The sequence below is a fragment of the Papio anubis genome, chromosome 3 (genome assembly GCF_008728515.1).
Source record: "Papio anubis isolate 15944 chromosome 3, Panubis1.0, whole genome shotgun sequence".
Lineage (NCBI taxonomy): Eukaryota > Metazoa > Chordata > Mammalia > Primates > Cercopithecidae > Papio > Papio anubis.
Window position 1 is genome coordinate 130058762 of NC_044978.1, and position 18865 is coordinate 130077626.

Consider the following 18865-nt stretch of genomic DNA (forward strand, 5'->3'; position numbering starts at 1 on the left):
GGAGTAAAAGGAACTCCAAAGATCTGAAAAAGCCTGTGAGCTGGATGTCCAGAAAGATGTAAATACATAATTATAGGTAGAAAATTTGGGAGTGTTTTTCAAAAGCCCCCAGAAGTTCCTCTAAGGAATGCTTAGGGGTCATAAGAAAGCTCAGTGCTAGGTAGTGAGCTCTTAAGGGCAGAGAAATGCCCTCCTGTGTGCATCTCTAGATCTGGTACAGTGTCAGCATTCATAGGGGTGCTATGAACATTTGTTATGTTGAATCGTGGAGGATGAGTACGTGTATACTTGGGCGTTGTTGTTGCTGTTGTTTGAGACAGAGGCTTCCTCTGTCACTTAGGCTGGAGTGCAGTGGTGCAATCTCAGTTCACTGCAAACTCCGCCTCCCAGATTTAAGCCATTCTCCCACCACAGCCTCCCAAGTAGCTGGTGTAAGCCACTATGCCTGGCTAATTTTTGTATTTTTAGTAGAGACGGGATTTCGCCATGTTGCCTAGGCTGGTCTCAAACTCCTGAGTTCAAGGGATCCACCCGCCTTGGCCTATCAAAGTGCTGGGATTACAAGCTTGAGCCACAGTGCCTGGCGGGTATTTTTTTTTTTTTTTTTCTTAAAGAAGAATATAGTATTTAAAAGTTCATCATGCAATTAAACTTCATTGATTTTGAGAGCAAAGGAGCAAAGAAAAATGTGTCAAATAGCAAATCTACTACTTAAAGTAAACCTTTAGGAACTTAAGCAGGGCTGCTCACCAAATAATTCTGCTGGGTACAGAACTGATGTGACCCTTAAATTACAGAGTTTATGTATCATAATTAATATCCAGGCCTTGCAGAAAACAATATTACCTCTGCAGAGCATACCATTTTCTTTACTGATAAAAGTTCTTTACTGAAAACACAATGATATGAGGATGGGTAGGAGTGCCTTAGAGCTGTCCTTGAACATATATACACAGTGGTTAAGAGGAGATTCTTTGATGACTGACAAAAATTCAAGTCTAGTTTGATTGTTTTAACAACATTACAGGTAGGCAAACAAGGCAGGAATGCAAATTACCAAAGAGTTATGTTTCCTAGAGATTCACCAGTTTTATAGCCTCTACTTATCTTGAGGCAAAGCTGTCTGACAGAGATTCTCTGTTCTGACCTACTCCTATTCTTTTCTCTTTTTTATTCTTCCTCTTACTATAAAATTTGGTAAATTATAGTTGACAGAACATTTCATAAGTTCCCACCCTGACTTCTGTGCTTATCTCGTAGAGGGAACACTAAAAAAGAAAAAATATACTTTTTTCTCCCACAGTTTATGGATTACATCCTAGGCAGATGACACATTGGATAACCTCTTTTTTCCAGGATGAAACATATTACAAAAATAAAATACACTCTCACAAATGCCCACCACCTTGAGATAAATAGGTGGATCTCACAATATCTCAGACATCACCTAGGAGAGAAGAAATAAAATCAAGTATTTGGAAGAACCTGACAGAATACATTAGCCATAACTCAGCCTTTCAGAGAGCAACAGGTGTGGGATGTTCTAGAAAAAGAATTTCTGTTCCCTTCCCCCTTTTTATAAAGTATTCTCTCTCAATGATCCCTTCAAAAGATTAATAGCAATAGCACTCATGGTCTAAAGTGCTCAAGATAAAACATGAAAACAAAAACCAAAGCATGTATTCTACTAGACAACAAAAACATGTCTCTCCTGAGAATGAATATTTCAACCATTCCAGCTTTTCACACCTGAGAATCTTGGATTCAGTGGATTCTGAATAGCCCAATGAATTAAAATTAAGATGAACCTTTCTCTTCAGTAATAGAATTTGCTAAAATTAGAGACAAATGAATTAGTGTTTCAGTGAAATACATATTTCTATCATAAGTCATATAGGGAGTGGGGTTCCTAAAAGCAGGTGGCTAACTCTATCTACAACAAACATTTTGACAAGCTCCCACCAACATAATACATGGCATCAAAACAATCCGAAGGCAATTCAAATGATATCTTCACATTAAGCAGCTGAGGCACTGGGCAAGCAAAATCTAATGAAGCTATATTTTCTCTGGAAGGCAATTAGTAAATTGCTCATATTTTGCTGCTGAAAGAATACATCAGCATGAACAGATGGAAATTTAGAATTCCACAAATGGAATTAGAGACATTGATTTAACTTTCACCAAGCAAATGAAAACCACAAAATATGAATTGCTCTTTCTATAATTAAGCACATAATTAGAGTGCATCAAATTCATATCCATTGTAGCTCATGTTTCTTCCTCCTCATTTCTAAATTTATATACATTCTGAGTCTAACAAACCTACTTAGAGTTCAACTCCACACTGAAAGAGTCTTCTATGACAGATAGATGGTACTAAACTATTTCTCAAATTAAGCCTGCCATGGGTCACACTAGCTTTTTCACAGCATGACACATGCTGCAATAATAATAAGAAATCCTAAGACTCAAAGAGGTAGTCCTTGTGTCAGAACAGATGGAGAGAACAGCTGAGGGAGGAATTCAGCCAGTTTATTAACTCCATATGAGTAGAACAAATCATATTTAAAAGAATTCATAAGGACAGTTGGTCTGAAAAACAGAATTTAAATGATGGCAATTTTAGAATGGAGAAAAGAGAATCATGATGTCTCACAGTACAACATCACTCAGTTACCTCTTTGTCTTTCTATCTCCAGGAAACAAAAGGTCACCAGTGACCTGCACACAGATTATAGACCAAACTGGTGATAGGCACTTGGGAAATACTTGGACTGATTGTCAAATTTAAAATATACAACAAATACTATAACATATTATGGAAATAAAATCACTAACATGCTAAACATTTCAGATACTTGAAATTACTCACATTGTTAATTATTCTTTTCCTCATTCTAGGATATAGTTTGTCTTACTTGTGAAAATATTTAGGGGAACTTAGATAAAATTTTTGTTTGATATTCCTAAAATGCTAGAAATAACCTGAGAAATCTTTTTGAGAATAAGCCCTTTATGAAAACTTCCAAAGAGATCTTTCCTGAGAAAACTCAATGGATGTGCCTTATCAAGTATAGTAATATGTTTTGTTTATAAGCTTTCCAAGTTGAAATCCAAAGTAATAAGCATGTTCCAAAAAATCTAAAGAAGTAAAAATAGGGAAACTTACTAAAAGTGCACGCACATCTATAGCATCAAGAAATAAACTAGTAGTGAAATCCAAGGTCATATTCAGCGTGATAGGCACTGTGGATCTTTTCTATTAATAAAAAGCAACAGAGGCTTTTTCTACCCGTGAAATTTTTTTAAAAAAGTTTTCTTATTATTTTAGTGAAATGGAGATTTTCCTTCTTAATAAAAATTTTCAAATTTCTACCAAAAAATCCTTAAGTAACTCAAGTGTTGCACTTTATGCTTATTGAAATATTTGATAGGTATTTTCTGCCACTTGAGAGTTGCTATTAAATTTTATATAATAAACTTCTCTTGCAAACTGACTTTCTTCTCAGGCAAACCAAAGGACAGCAAACAAAAATAATGCCTATTAACTATTTTAAGTACATGAAGGTATCCTGTGGGGAAAATCAGGAAACAAAAACAGTAGTTTCAGAATTTCAGATGGATTAGTTATTCAGAAATTGTCTTGAGGACATGCCCTAACCTTTTGGTATCACTCATCAAAGGAAAATGTGACTCACAAAGACTTTAATCCCCTTTCCTCCCAATGGGAGACACAGTCTGTACAGAGAGCTGTTTGCATGTATAACTCATTTAAATCATCTCTTCCAGTTACTTCAGGTTTAACTCACAGTGCTACACTCAGACTAACCAATTTAATAAAAGGATTATAAAATATTTGAAGCAAACTTAGGTATATTTTATTCAATGGTTTATCTCCAAACAGTAGATATCTACTGATGAACTATTTGAACATTATATGCATCAAATTCATATTCATTGTAGCTCATAATTTTCTTTATCATTCCTAAGTTTATATATACTGAGTCTAGCAAAGTATATTGCTTCTAGTTATAATCAAATATATTTATAAGCCTATTCTTCACCATGTTGTTTCAGGAATTTGTTATGGATTCAAGAGAATTCAGTAAAAGACAACTGGCTAAACTACAGTTAATAAAGGTAGAAACAATGCAAACGAGAACTCATTCATGGAGTAGATTTAATAGAGCAAGTAACACAGGATATTCATAATCAAATGATATTAGCTTTTACAGTGAAAACGTATTTGAGAGAATTAAAAGTCAGTGGTAATAAGGAATGAGAATAACTCCTTCCCATAATCTTCAATCATGTGAACTATGTTTGAAGGCTTCAGATGGTCAATACATTTATATGTAAATCTTTAAACTACAAATTAAATATTTTTATTTAGTTGCTATAGTAAATAGAAAGATTTAATTCATAGTTTAAAGATTGTACACTTTTATGTTTAGTGTAGCAACTTTAGGATTCTTTGGTTTTCAGTAATAATCTATGCATTTGGGTTACCAAACTTGGTCAGCTTGGTCAGGACTTTTTTGTTTGTTTGTTTGTTTGTTTGTTTATTCATTCATTTTAAGACGGTCTCACTCTGTTTCCCAGGCTGGAGTGCAGTGCTGCGATCTCGGCTCACCGCAACCTCCATCTCCTGGGTTCAAGAGATTCCCCTGCCTCAGCCTTCCCAGTAGCTGGCACTACAGGCGGCTAATTTTTATATTTTGAGTAGAGACGGGGTTTCACCATGTTAGCAAGGCTCAGACTCCTGATCTCAACTGATCTGCCCGCCTTGGCCTCCCAAAGTGCTGGGATTACAGGTGTGAGCCACCGCGCCCAGCAGGATATTGTTTTATATTCAGTCAAATAATAGTTTAAAAATCATAGCTAAAGGTAGATAAGCATAACTTGTTAATTATGATTCAAAGCAGTTGATGCACATCTGGTTGAAGATTAGCAGATTCTCACTGCAATTTAGTTATAACTGATTAACATTTCAAGGGACATAGGATTTCAGATTCTACAGTCAGGAAATCATACACTAAACAAGTTAAATAATCAAGTAAGGTAGACAACTCATATTTGGAGGAGTTGATTTTGTTTCTTCAGGAGATGATAAGTTATCAAAGATTCCCATTCAATAAAAATTGCTATTAACTATTGGAAACCTACCAAGAACAATAAAAGCAGGGACCTGTTGTTTTTTTCATTGTTTGTTTAAAAATTCAATGCTGAATCACCATCATCTAGGTCAGTGTGGAACACAAAGTGTGGGCTCAGTCAATATTTATAGAATAAGTGAATAAATACTAAACTGTTAACAAATAGTCAAAGCTTATGTGAATAACTCTGTTGGATAAAAAAGAGAAGAGGGTAAGAAGTGAAGAAGAGACAAAAAAGGAAGAAATAAAAAAGAGGTGAGTGAGAAGAAAGTGACAAGGTCTTTCCTAGTGATAAAGGTCGTTCCTATGGCAGCAAAAGAGTAGATTTATAGCAACCTAAAAGAAAACAGATGGCTGAATCCTTTCGCTCCTCTCATGTACATGTGGTCCAACATTGTCTCAACAAGACTGTAGCCCTAAACCAACAATTGAAAGAGTGACATCAACATATAAAAGGAAGGAAGTGCACACGTTCAGTGGAAACCCTAATGAGAAATACTCTTCTGCCAAGACTATCAGGTTGGTATAGTACCTGTGATTTCTTGGCAAGAAATCATGAAATACTTCAAGAAATTAGATAGTTATTAGGGGGCTGCTTACTTCACTTTACGAGGGGAGGTCCCTGAGCACCTCTTCTAACATCTAAACTTTTCTTCTCTCCAGAGGAATTGTGCTCCGTTATCTGGTTACTTCTGTTTTACTTAGGGATTTCAGAATTGTGAATAAGGAAAGAATGACCTGGTAAGTGCCAGCCCTGGACACATTGGCCCACAGATGCTGTCCTCCCCCTTTCTTTAGTTGCTCTTTTTCTCAGGGGACTGGACTCTATTAGGCCATATTTCCCAGGTTTGTCTGTCAGCTGCCTTCAGTCTGGTCTCAGCCAACAGGAAGGAGATACCACCAGGAGACAGAGGGGATAATCTAGGCCATTTCTCCCCATCCTTTTCTCCAGAAGCAGCTGTATCTTATCTTTGTCTGTGACTCTAGCTCCCGCTGAACAGGCCATTACTACCTGGGTTCCAGTAAACCACCCCCTAGCCCTCAGGTTGGTAGTGGCTTCCCATTTTTGCTTATCTCTGTGTTGGTCCAAGAGTGTCTGCTTTTGACTTCTGTATTGCAATATGAGAACATCCTTATCTTTGACACCTTTAAACGCCCCTTAGGGTTTCATCTGCTTAGCTCTCTGATCTTAGACCACAAGTCTCTCCTGACTGCCCAGCTGGTCTTGACTGCCTGGCCTACATATCTGCATCAGCTCTCTCTCTGGAATGCCCAGATCAAGCTATGGAACCTAGTTCTACTTTGACCACAGGCTTCTGATTCCCTTCTCTCTTTTTTCCGATCCCATCTAGCTCTATTCTATTCACCTCATCATGGTTGCTGGTCCTATAACTGCTCAAAGTTGGAAAGTTGCTACTCTGAATGCTGATGTTTGCTGAACTGCAGGACAAAACCACTCTATAATGATCTCTAAATTCCCACTTCAGATTTACCTTGAATAGATTTTAGGCTAATAGGCATAAGCAATATCAAAGTTTACATGTTTGTGTCACAAGAAGATTAAAAATAATCTATATTTCCTGCATGGTTGGTCATCCCTTGCATGCATCCTCTTTGGTAATATCCAGTAAGATATAATAGCAGACAAGAAGATGGATAAAATCATGTCAGATAGTAACTCTGCTCACAGGGCATGAAATCTATGATGGTCTTGTAATAAAATAGCTTAATATAGCCAAGTTAACTTGTTTCTATAAATTCTTTCACTGTAGGCAAAAATAACATAATCCCTAAAGTAGTGAACTAGTAAATAATAATATCAATTAAGCATTTAAGACCCTCTTAATCACTTTACATTATAAGCAAACAGTAAACGTGTAATAGTGTTGACTATTCTGGGTTCATGTTTCTTAAGTGTTTATTTTAATTGAACTTCAGCACTAATACATGTAAGTGTTACTCTGTTTCCCAGGTTATACTCTCACTGGGAATCTGAAGATCAGGTTGTTTAATTCAGGATCTGTATCGGTAGATTAAATTCCCACCCAACCCTGTCCCAATTCCCAAATTAATCTTGAGTTAGGTAAAAAATAACAAGCAAGCTCAGCACTGGTCCTGTTTACCAAATCATCTTCCAGCCAAACTGGTTGAATTAGTTATATCTTTTCTCTTAGTCTAGTTGAGGATGTCGTGTGTCCTTAGACTTCCAAACAAAACATGCCCACTCTTCCTGTGGTCTCCATTATAGCTGGAGTACCATTTCCAGGCCTCATTTACAGCATTCTCTTCTGGAACTTTCATTTGGCTGCCACACAGAAAGTCCTATGTTTCCTGCCAGCTGTCCTCTGGGTTCTCAAGTACCCCAGGTTCACCTACTAGAGAAAAGAATTTCAAAATGCCAGTGGCCCAAGCAGCTCTACCTGCCTCTCTGCCCTGATTCCCAGAGTAAGGTTTCAGCCATTAAGAACTGTTCTCTCTGAAACAGAGCCTTCAACACAATGGTCTATCTGGTTGATCACCACTGGCCATGAAGCTTAGCCCCAGTGCCTGTCCCATCTTAGGGGATGGTTTCAAGTCTAGCTCCTTCCTTTTAGTCAAGAATTGAGGAATCATGAAGTGTTCTCTGACTCCATACGTTTGTATTAAGCTTCTTCATAATGACTTATTTGAGTTTTGATGTATTTGGTTTTGGCTGAACTCACATCTCCCTCTCCTGCTCCCTCTCCCTATGCCCTTACAAGGAACAAGAACTACAAAATGGAGCCTTTTGTAAGGCTGTTGCACTCAGGAGCTTTCTTGAAGTGCTCTGAAATTTCTGGCAGAAATAAAACTCTTTTTAAAAATAGTTACAGCTTATGTTCCTCATAAATCCCCTTCTTCTGTGCCCTGAGAAATAGTTAATCAACTCTTACTTAGCTTGGAGTTCACCCAGATGCTCCTTAAGGGTTCTCTGTAGCCCCACTCTCAGAGGTGAAGCCACCACTGGATCCTAGCAGGGTGCCTAAACTCAATAATCTGATAAGAGATAAGGCAACAAAGCTTCATAAACATTGTGTTTTCTTCCAACAGGGCACAAGGAAGATATTAAACCGAGTTCCCCCAAACAATCCCAAAAATCTACTTTTCCCAAAGTAAAGATAATGATAATCAGGATCTGTGGACTCTATAATGTGTCTTTATTTTGGTTTAAACTAATGACATTAGATTCTCTTCAACCTGGCAAAGAAGAGGTAGGTATACATTAAACAAAAGAAAAAGAAAAAAATGGACCTAAAATCATGTGGGAACTAGATCATCATCACCATTATTCGAAAAAGAAAGGTTGTGGAATATTTCTGCAATTTCTTGGCCAGCTGGTCTTTTTCACCAGACGCATATATCTTTTTCAAATATCAAAAGGTAGTAAAGCTATGCATGTAAAAGTCATAATAGTGATAGTAATTATAAGTATTATAAGGGTAAGAATAATTTATATGATTCTTACTGACTGCCAAGCACTTGCTAAGCACTTCATGCACATTAACTCTTCAAAATCTCAGAATGCTATGCTGTACATATGATAAGAAGGGAGAACTTTCTTAGTTTAGAAAACTGAATTGCAGAAAGGTTAAGAAACTTGATTAAAGCAAATTAGTAATGGGCAGAACAGAAATTTAAACCTAACTCATCTTTCATACCTATGAAGATGCAAATAACTCAACCAAGTACATTTGTGTATAATATATTTGCCCTCTTGATGAATACTGAACCATAGTTAGAGCACCTTCTACTTGTTTCATGAAAAGCATTGACATTATATGTGACTTATGTGTTCTACTTTGAAACCACACTTTTTTACTCTAAACATTATTTGAATAAGAACTTGCTAATAATTTGAGCAGTTATTTCAAAATATTTATGTACTATTACTACATAGATGAATTACTCCAGCTTAGCATCCAATTTTTAAAATTTTCAAACTCATGTGTGCATGACTAATTTTACCTTTTAGAATTATGACAACATTCATTCATATGCTCTTCTCTTTTGATTTTTGTACTTTGGTAGTTTTGGAAACATACTAAGATAGCTCGTAGTATAACTAATAGCTTCGTACACATAGCATATCTATACTCTTTCCACTTTTCCTCTAAACATCACCTTATCACAGTCTGTTCTTTATCCCCTGTCCACTTGCCATTATTTCCATCCAATGAAACTTATTTTTCTTCTCTCTCACCTTTGAATTTCCTTCCCTCCCTACCAGCATGAGAGTTACTTGAAAGCTCTTTGATCAGAATAAAAATTCCAATTATTTGATTCTTCCATTTATTTGGATTATAAGGACATACAGGGGTATATTTTGCAAAACAGTCTTGTCATCCTTGGCAGAAGATATGTCACTCTATTATAGCTTTGCCACGTGTCCATAGAGAAAGGTCATCTTATTTTAAACACATGTTCGTATGCAACATGTGTAACAGAGATGTGAATTCTAAGGACACTGCAGAAAGCATAGCTGACTAGGGATTCTAGCACCTTCAGGATGTGTCTCCTCTTAGTTGTGACCACTGTAATGCACTTCATAAAGTAATAAATTGTTCTTGCCCTAGGATCAGGATTCCCATCTCTTCACTACAACATGTCTAGATGTAAGACATGTTTGCCCTTGTAAAATCAGTGATCCCAGTCTAGATATCAAATACTTGCTTGTTCTGTGTATTAACTGACTTCTTTCCCTGGACCCGCAGGCTCTATCAGATCCTTCCCCTAAAATTCATACATCCCGCCTTGTTGCTATCCATGCCCCAGCATGTCAATGTCAAAGTAGTTAAGAAAAAGGCTCCAACTATTTTAGTATCTTAAATTTTATCTTTTCATTCTACAAAGAATTTTTTAATAAAAAGTTAAAATTTAAAACAAATTGATACTATTCAGTAAAATGTTGTTATAGATTCCAAGCAACTATCTCTTTTATAGGCAACATAATTACAAGTGAATTACAAATGCAGACTTTATGACTCTAATTAAACTCTAGGCCACAACCCATTAAAAACAGAGTATACACATTAAGTTAGGTGTAAGAAAAAATAAATATGAATAAATATGCCACATAATGAGGCATAAGTTAATATGCCTCAAAATAAATGAGGAGAAACAATTTCAGATAATACATATATTTATGTAAAATTTTTATCAACATAACCTAAAATACTTTCTTTAATTTCATCAGAGATAAAATTTTTATACTCAATTTTCATATACATATACATCATACTTTCTCTCACTTACTTCATTACTTCATTCTACCCCAAGAACATCTTTGCAAGTATTTCCCAAGTGTGAGAGACTGGAGGAGGTTCTATATTTTGGTTGTAAGAATATATATTAATTTTTAGAACATTATAATTAAACTCAGAAATATTTAATTGTAGGGATTTTATTTCTTACAAATCAAATAAAATGACTAAAAATTAACTTGAGGCAAAACGAAATTTCAACATCATTGTAAAACTAATTAAGAGAGCAGATCTTTAAAAAAAAATGTAACCGGGCGCGGTGGCTCACGCCTGTAATCCCAGCACTCTGGGAGGCCGAGGCGGGCGGATCACAAGGTCAGGAGATCGAGATCATCCTGGCTAACAGGGTGAAACCCCGTCTCTACTAAAAATACAAAAAAGCCGGGCGAGGTGGTGGGCGCCTGTAGTCCCAGCTACTCGGGAGGCTGAGGCCGGAGAATGGCGTGAACCCGGGAGGCGGAGCTTGCAGTGAGCCGAGATCGCGCCACAGGACTCCAGCCTGGGCCACAGAGCGAGACTCGGTCTCAAAAAAAAAAAAAAAAAATGTAGTACATGATGGTTACACCTCGGTTTCCACACTTTGGAGACTCATTAACCACGTAAGTGTTTTCCCCCAAGTTTGTAAATGCTTAAAGATTGGGTTACATTATGAAAAGGACCTGTTGAATATTGTGTCTGTAAGGTTCAATTCTACCTAGTCCTCACTGCCATCTTTCATATCTTCTCTAGTGAAGAATGAAGAAATGAGAATTATGTGTTTGAATCTAGCACCTCTGATGTGGAAAAACATATGGTGAAGCAGAGGAAAGAAAACTGAAGGAAAGTGAAAATATCCTCAGGAATACCTTAGGGGAAAGAAACAGCATTTCAAATGAAAGATTAAGAACAAATTCAAACAAATGGATTTGAAGGTATTATGTAAAAGAAAATGAGATTATTTAGCACAGGTACTCTAAGAATTTGAGAAGTTCCTCATGTTTATGGGAGAAGGTAACATGGCTGATAGGAACATTTAAAGGTGGTACAGAAAGGAAATTCTCATCAGGAGGCCTATAGAACACACATGGGCAACAGCAAGCCCCCTTGCCCTGCCTGGATCCATACAGAGGAAAGGAGAGGTAAAGATGAAAGAAAAAGGTTGAATAGAAGATATTAAATGCTTGAAAAATAATTTTAAAATAGTTACACTTCTGAGAAGATTTTCCATGTCTGGGTATAAGACACGGAGATACATCATACTGATCAACCTGAAGTAATCTACTTACTGAAATACCCACTTCTAGTTTGTCTAGTTCACGCAAGGTTTCACAAAGCCACCAATGGTCTTATAAAAGCCTTCTAATTGAAATAGTCTTAAGTATCACATTTTACTAGTGGCAGGTATCTTAAAAAAAATACAAGCTAAGCAACTTGTCCTCTGTTATTTCCTACCACTAAGTTTGCATTAGAAGAGGCTGGCAGTCAAATACACAAGAAGAACCACAAGTGTTGGCAATTTAACAGAAACAAATGGTAGTGTGTCATGGACCCCTAAGGCTTGTTGGACTAAATCATACCCTCTTCTAGTTTAAGTCCTGAAAAGTATTTAAAACATATGTTGAAGAAAATAGCTTTTAGAGGGGCAGATAACAGACGTTGGACTTAGAAATTATAAAAATCCATTGTGCATTCTTTTGGCTTCTTGTTCTACTCAGTGTTTTGCTATGAGCTATGATTTGTTTGTGGAAGTAAAGTAAAGGCAGCCTATCTTACCGCCTCCACTTCGGCTGGGTCATACCAGACGTTGATGTAGGGATGCTGTAAGGCGTCGTCCACTGATATTCTTTTTGCTGGGTCAATCACTAGCATCTTTGACAACAAGTCCCTGGCTTGGCTGGCTGAAACAATAAATGAGAGAAACAACTAGTAAGATTTTGATTTCAGTAAGGAAATTTGTTGGACAGAGAGGAAATTAAGAAAATAAAGTATGGGATAGTATCTTCCTTCCAAACATCAGGTAAATCCCTTGATGTGATGGAAAAGAAAATGCATTTTACACCTGTTTCTTTGGGTCTCTAAGCCTAAGGCTTCATTCTGAGGCTCTCCAAGGGTTATAACACTTTGAGTATATAATTATTCACTCAAACTTCTAAGTAAAATGTATCAACCTGGAGAGTTTATGTAAGCAAAATCATCTTCTTTGGTAACCTGTATGAATATGGGATAAACAGCACAAAGAGCACAGAGTGCAAATGCATGATATTCAACAAATGTTTGGACAGCTGTTTGAAGTTAATCAACACATGTGTCTTTATATTCTCATTCATACAATGGAATTATCAGGATTTTAGTATACAAATTGACTTAAGAGTTTGTATCATACAAATTTATTTTTTCTTTTTGTTTGTTTGTTTGTTTGTTTATGTATTTTTGAGACAGGGTATCCCTCTGTTGCCAGGCTGGAGTGCAGTGGAATGATCACAGCTCACTGCAGCCTGTAACTCGTGGGCTCAAAGGATCCTCCCATCTCAGCTTCCTGAGTAACTGGAACTACAGGCATGCACCACCATGCCCGGCTATTTTTTCTTATTTTTTGTAAAGATAAGGTCTCCCTACATTGCCCAAGCTGATCTCGAGCTCTGGGCTCAAAGGATCCTCCCACCTCAGCCTCCCAAATTGCTGGGATTAAAGGAATGAGCCACTGCTCCCAGCCACAAATTTCTTATATACATAAAAACAACCAAAGAATTGATGTGATAGAAAAAAAACCATTCAATTACTGAATTTTATTTTAACATTCTGTAGTCATCAGGTATTTTTAATCAATGGAATTAAATAAATGGAAGTCATGACTTGATGAAATCCAGCAGCTAAAGACTGAAGCCAGTCTAATGCTACACCAGACACTAACGAAAAACTCTATATTTTGTAAATGCTATCATAATTAATTTTATGGTTGTGGGCAGTAACAGTTATAAAATTATATGGTGATAGCATATTTATTTAATAACATTATTAAAAGACACATTAATTTTAACCTCTAAAAACATGTACATTTTTTATTATTATACTTTAAGTTCTGGGATGCATGTGCACAACGTGCACATAGTTATACATAGGTATACACATGTTACATAGGTATACACGTGCCACGGTGGTTTGCTGCACCCATCAACCTGTCATCTACATTAGGTATTTCTCCTAATACTATCCCTCCCCCAGGCTTTTACAAAAAGTTTTAACAGAAATGAATATCTCAAATCAATATTGTTACTCAACTGATTTGAAAGTTGAATGGTGAAAATATTCAGTTTATTCTAAATATATGGTAAAACATCAAATTAAAGAGAACAAAATTTAAATGGATTTTTCAAAAAATCAACATAGATGACTGTGGATATGTATCAATTTTTATTTAATCAGTTTTTCAGATTAAGACAATTTGACTAATTCTACAAATTTGAAAATTACATAAAATATAAAAATCAGGAAATAATATCTAACCCCACTAGTTAGAGGCAATGACTGTGATTATTGGCATATTTTTTCTAGTGCTGTTCATGTATTTTTCACATATTAACCATACTACAGTTAAAATGTAGTAATTAATTTTTTACCTGTAGGTATTTTCTTTTAGTAATTACATGAATAAATATATCTTTTAATTTTCTGAACAAATATGAAAAATCACTAGTTAAATCAACCTTGAGAACTTTTTATTTCTATTATCCATTTTTCTGGGAAACTCAATCCTAGACACTTATTATCATTACTTTCAAATTAAAACTCTGAACTGCACAAGAACAACAAAAATACAGAAATACTTATACATTAATTTAATATTTAATTTTTCTCATTGCCAATGGCCTCCTAATAGCCTAACAGGGCTGTGTTTATTTATTCATTGCTTTAAAGATCTCTTTAATTTGCAACTGATTTTACATCCAAATTCATGTACCATTCTCATGGATTCTCTCATCAAATCTATCCATTTTTCTGCTCTTAGAAAGGGCTGGGGTTAGTTGGGTGTGGTGGTGGCTCACATCTGCAATCCCAGCACTTTGGGAGGCTGAGGCAGGCAGATCACGAGGTCAGGAGATGGAGACCATCCTGGCTACCACGGTGAAACCCCATCTCTACTAAAAATACAAAAATTAGCTGGGCTTGGTGGCGGGCGCCTGTAGTCCCAGCTACTCGGGAGGCTGAGGCAGGAGAATGGAGTGAACCCGGGAGGCGGAGCTTGCAGTGAGCCTAGATAGCTCAGCCGGGGCAACAGAGAGAGACTCTGTCTCGAAAAGAAAAAAAGAAAAGAAAGGACTGGGGTTAGAATGGGCTATTCATGAATAGGGTCATGAACTACACCAATACCAAATCATCTTGCTAAGAAACAATAATCAATACTATTTTTAGGAAACAATATGGAAAAATGTTTCAATGCTTTATCTTTCATTCTATCATTTGAAAGCAAATGTGTTATGCTCTTTTCCAAACACAGTAGAATACATTATCCTCTTTGGTTATTTGTATATTAAGATTATTTATAGATTTTCAATTTTATATTTAAAATTAAAATCAATAATCGAATATGCAAACTAGTTTATCATTTACAAAAATAATTGCAGAAATTCAAATTGATTTAAAAAGTAAACTCAAGAAAATTGGAATTACATTATGAAGTATATCTTAATAGCCTTTTTATTGTGATTTCATACAGTAGTTTAATGAGAACTTTGTTGTCTCTGTATTGCTGCAAGTGTCTTCAAAAGAAGGGATTACTTTTGCTTGATATCTCAATAGTATTACAAAGACATGATTTCTATAAGATCTTTAATTGGAGTATTAGCTCTTTTTCAATCTGGATATAGGCAATGTTGATCTTATCAGCAGTAGATTTAGAAATAATTTAGTCCATTGTCAGAAAGAGAGTCTATAGAGGCAATTGAAGGAATAAATCCAACTGTGTAATATGTGTCAAGAGCACAGACACAGTGTTGCACATTTGAAACCCATTAGATAAAAGTTTAGAGGATATGAAAACATCCTGGAAAACAGTGGCACCACATTTTAGCTTCCTCATCTCATTTAAGTCTTCCTTAGCTATACACGTTAAGTTTGTAAGTTAAGTCTGCAGATAATTAATTGTCCACATAACATTTAGGGCTAAATTTAAAAAGCATGTATCTTAAGTTTTTCTTTTTTGATAATTTACAGGTACATTTTAAAATTATTATTTTATTATATTTAACAGTTACTGAGCATCCACAGTGAGCCAGGCACTGCTCTAAGTGTTTGACAAATTATTAAGTCAATTAATCCTCCCAACAGCCCTATAAGGTGGGTTTTCTCTACGTTCCTTTGTTAAAACAGGGAAAGAAAAATTAGGTAACTTGCTCAGGGTCACACAGATTTTAAGGCATGGGGCAAATTTGAAACGAGGCAGGGGGAAAACAGTCAGATTTATTTCAAAATAAGATTTTTAGGAGTGTTCTAAATTATAAGAATTTGAGTATTATTTATATTACACTTTATGCATTGCCAAATTTATTCCATGTCTCCAAATTAGACTGAGGCATTATTAAGTCAATTCTGTTGGTGAAGATATTTGTTACTCAAGTATATTAACTGCCAACAACATGACAGAAAAAAACGACTTATTAATGGAAGTGTTTATATTGAATAAAAATATGTACGTAAAATCTCATTCCCTATTTTAAAATGAAAAAATTTAAGCACTCCATAAATTATAGAAAAAGAAGTTCAGACACCTGCATCTCCAAGATTTTACAACTAAACCTTGCATTGAAAATATTTTCCAGGCAATAAAAAGGATTGGAACAATGATTTCAATGTATATTATGTTGGTTTTTTAGAGTTATATCTCAAAAAATAATTTTAAGATTCTATGTAACCCCCCGTGAAATACTTAGGGCACACCATTGTCACACATTTTATTCAATAACTTCTCTCTGAATATCCAGACAGTTTTTTTTTTTTTTTTTTTTTTTTGAGACGGAGTCTCCTCACTCTATCGCCAGGTTGGAGTGCAGTTGTGCGATCTCGGCTCACTGCAACCTCTGCCTCCCAAGTTCAAGCGACTCTCCTGCGTCAGCCTCCCGAGTAGCTGGGACTACAGGTGCACGCTACCACCTCCAGCTAATTTTTTTGTATTTTTAGGAGAGACAGGGTTTCACCATGTTGGCCAGGATGGTCTGTCTCGATCTCCTGACCTCTTGATCCGCCCGCCTTGGCCTTCCGAAGTGCTGGGATTACAGGCTTGAGCCACCGCGCCCCGCCCTGAATATCCAGACAATTCTAAAATCCGTGGCTACTCCCATTTGTAGGAACGATCTTCGAAGAAATATCTTTCTTTAACTTGAGGTTGTGCCAATTAAAGAATTGATCGTTGTTTTAGGTGATGTGTTATGCTAATTGTTCTGATTTGACCATTATACCTCCATACACGTTTCAAAATAACCCCTATATCCCACAAAAATGTACTATTATCATGTGTCAACTAAAAATAAAAGGAAAGAACGAGAAAGAGAGAGAGGTCTCTATACCATGTGCTTGTTTGACCCGTCACCCTCATAGTCGTCCTCAAGTCATTCCTGAAGGGCATACCTTTGAGTTTATTGTGCTCGGAGTCCGCTGGGAAGAGGGAATCTGGGAAGAGCTTGGGGAAGGTGAGTCCCGCATACTTGGGCCGATTCTCCACATAGTTTCTTACTGTGGGTTGCAATTTCTTCATGAATTCTGGACATGGTGTTCCTAGTTGTTCAATTACCTTATTCCACTGGTCAATATCTGAGAATTGAACAGTTAAGGGAAAAAAGAAGTGCAGACCACTAGCCTTTCAACAATTGGGAGACTAATGCTTCTCAAAGTCCTGAACAGTCATTAATTAATGCAACTAGAGTTTTAATAAGCAACAAAGAATGAAAATATAAAAGTAGATATGTCAGGCTATGAGTCTTCTTGAAATTTTAAATTCACTTTTGAAACTTATATACTTTTGGAAAACTAGCAATTATTTAACAAAATAAGATATCATGAAATCGTCTTTAGGGTGTACAGATAAAAAGTCATTCAAATAACAAGATGAATCTCATATTCTGCAGATTAACTTCTATATAATCGTGTGTTTTAGAACATCATAGTGACATTTTTATTCTGAAGTTACCTCAAATATTTATATTTTTAAAATGATAAGTACACAAATATTTTAGATTACATTCATTTACATTTTCTTAAATTACCTTTAAGATATTTTTTCTTCTCTAAAAATCTGGAATTTTTTTCTATGCATTATGCATGTCAATATAACTTTTATAGTAAAACAACTCATTAGTTCTTTGTCAAATTCCTAAAAATCATATTTATTAAACAAAGAAGCCACCAATTTCATACCTATTGTTTTACTGCTGACATCACGGAATATTGTTTTCAATGAAATAAGAGGGTGAACAGAGGAATGTTCAATTTAAAACAACAGATTTCTGTCCAAGTACATTCAAGTTTAGAAAGTACATTAAGCATGGGGAATACCACAGAAAAAATATTACCTCTCTATGAAAATTAATACCCTTTTAAATTGGAACTAGCTCTTTTGGCAGACATACTCAATGACTGAGATTCTATTTTTCATCTGTCATTAATATTCAATATATCAGAGCCTCGATAATGATAAACACCATCTACTCTGAAGAACCAACTGGAAACGACTGATTCAAACAGATTTCCTCACATGTGTCAGTGAGTAATAGAGACCTTGGAAATTCCCCCTAAATCCAGTACGGCAAGCAGTATTCTCTCCTACATTGCTTATTCTTCTACAACTCTGTTCTTCGGTGTTAAGTCAGTTAATTCATTTCCACTAAGGTAAGGTGTGACAGTTAAGGGGCTCTTACCATAATACTTAGTTGAAGTTTGTCAAGTCTTTACTCCTAGCTATTCAAGAGGTTTGGACTGAAGATTGTCAGTCCTGATTAAAGATAAACTTAACTGTATTTAACAAAAATAAATATGTAATACAAACACAGCAGATAGGAGATTGAACAAAGATAAATCAAACTAATGTGCAAATTCTCTTCTTCCTCCCTATAATCTGGCTGAATAAAACTTAAATTACTACATATCCTCTCAGTTATTGGAATAAAAAATATGTAACTATGGACTATCAAGATATGAAATGAATGTGGGAAAAACAATAATACTCCTTTATAAAGCAGCAGCAATCATTAAACAAGAACATGCTTGGATAGAAGCTCATCTAATTATCATGTACATGAGAAAATACAGTGGCAATTCAGAATCCCTAGAAATAACAAAACTAAAACATTATATAAGGTTAGAGTTAAAAATTACTCTTAGACAAGAGCCTGTGTTAATACTATGGATATAGGTAAGCTGTAAGTACTTAGACATATTTAAATAGAATACATTAGTGTA

The 18865-nt window shown here is 35.7% G+C and overlaps 1 protein-coding gene across 12 annotated transcripts in view; it reads right to left on the minus strand.

Moving 5' to 3' along the window:
- Nucleotides 1–18865, minus strand: part of MAPK10 (mitogen-activated protein kinase 10) — a 336526-nt gene that overhangs the window by 38839 nt on the left and 278822 nt on the right. For all 12 annotated transcript variants that reach the window (XM_009207132.3, XM_009207129.3, XM_003898914.4 and 9 more), the window contains 2 exons: nucleotides 17039–17221; nucleotides 12191–12315 (listed from right to left, as the gene is read on the minus strand). In XM_009207132.3, coding sequence (XP_009205396.1) covers nucleotides 12191–12315; nucleotides 17039–17221 — 308 coding nt within the window. The remainder of the gene's footprint in view (nucleotides 1–12190; nucleotides 12316–17038; nucleotides 17222–18865) is intronic.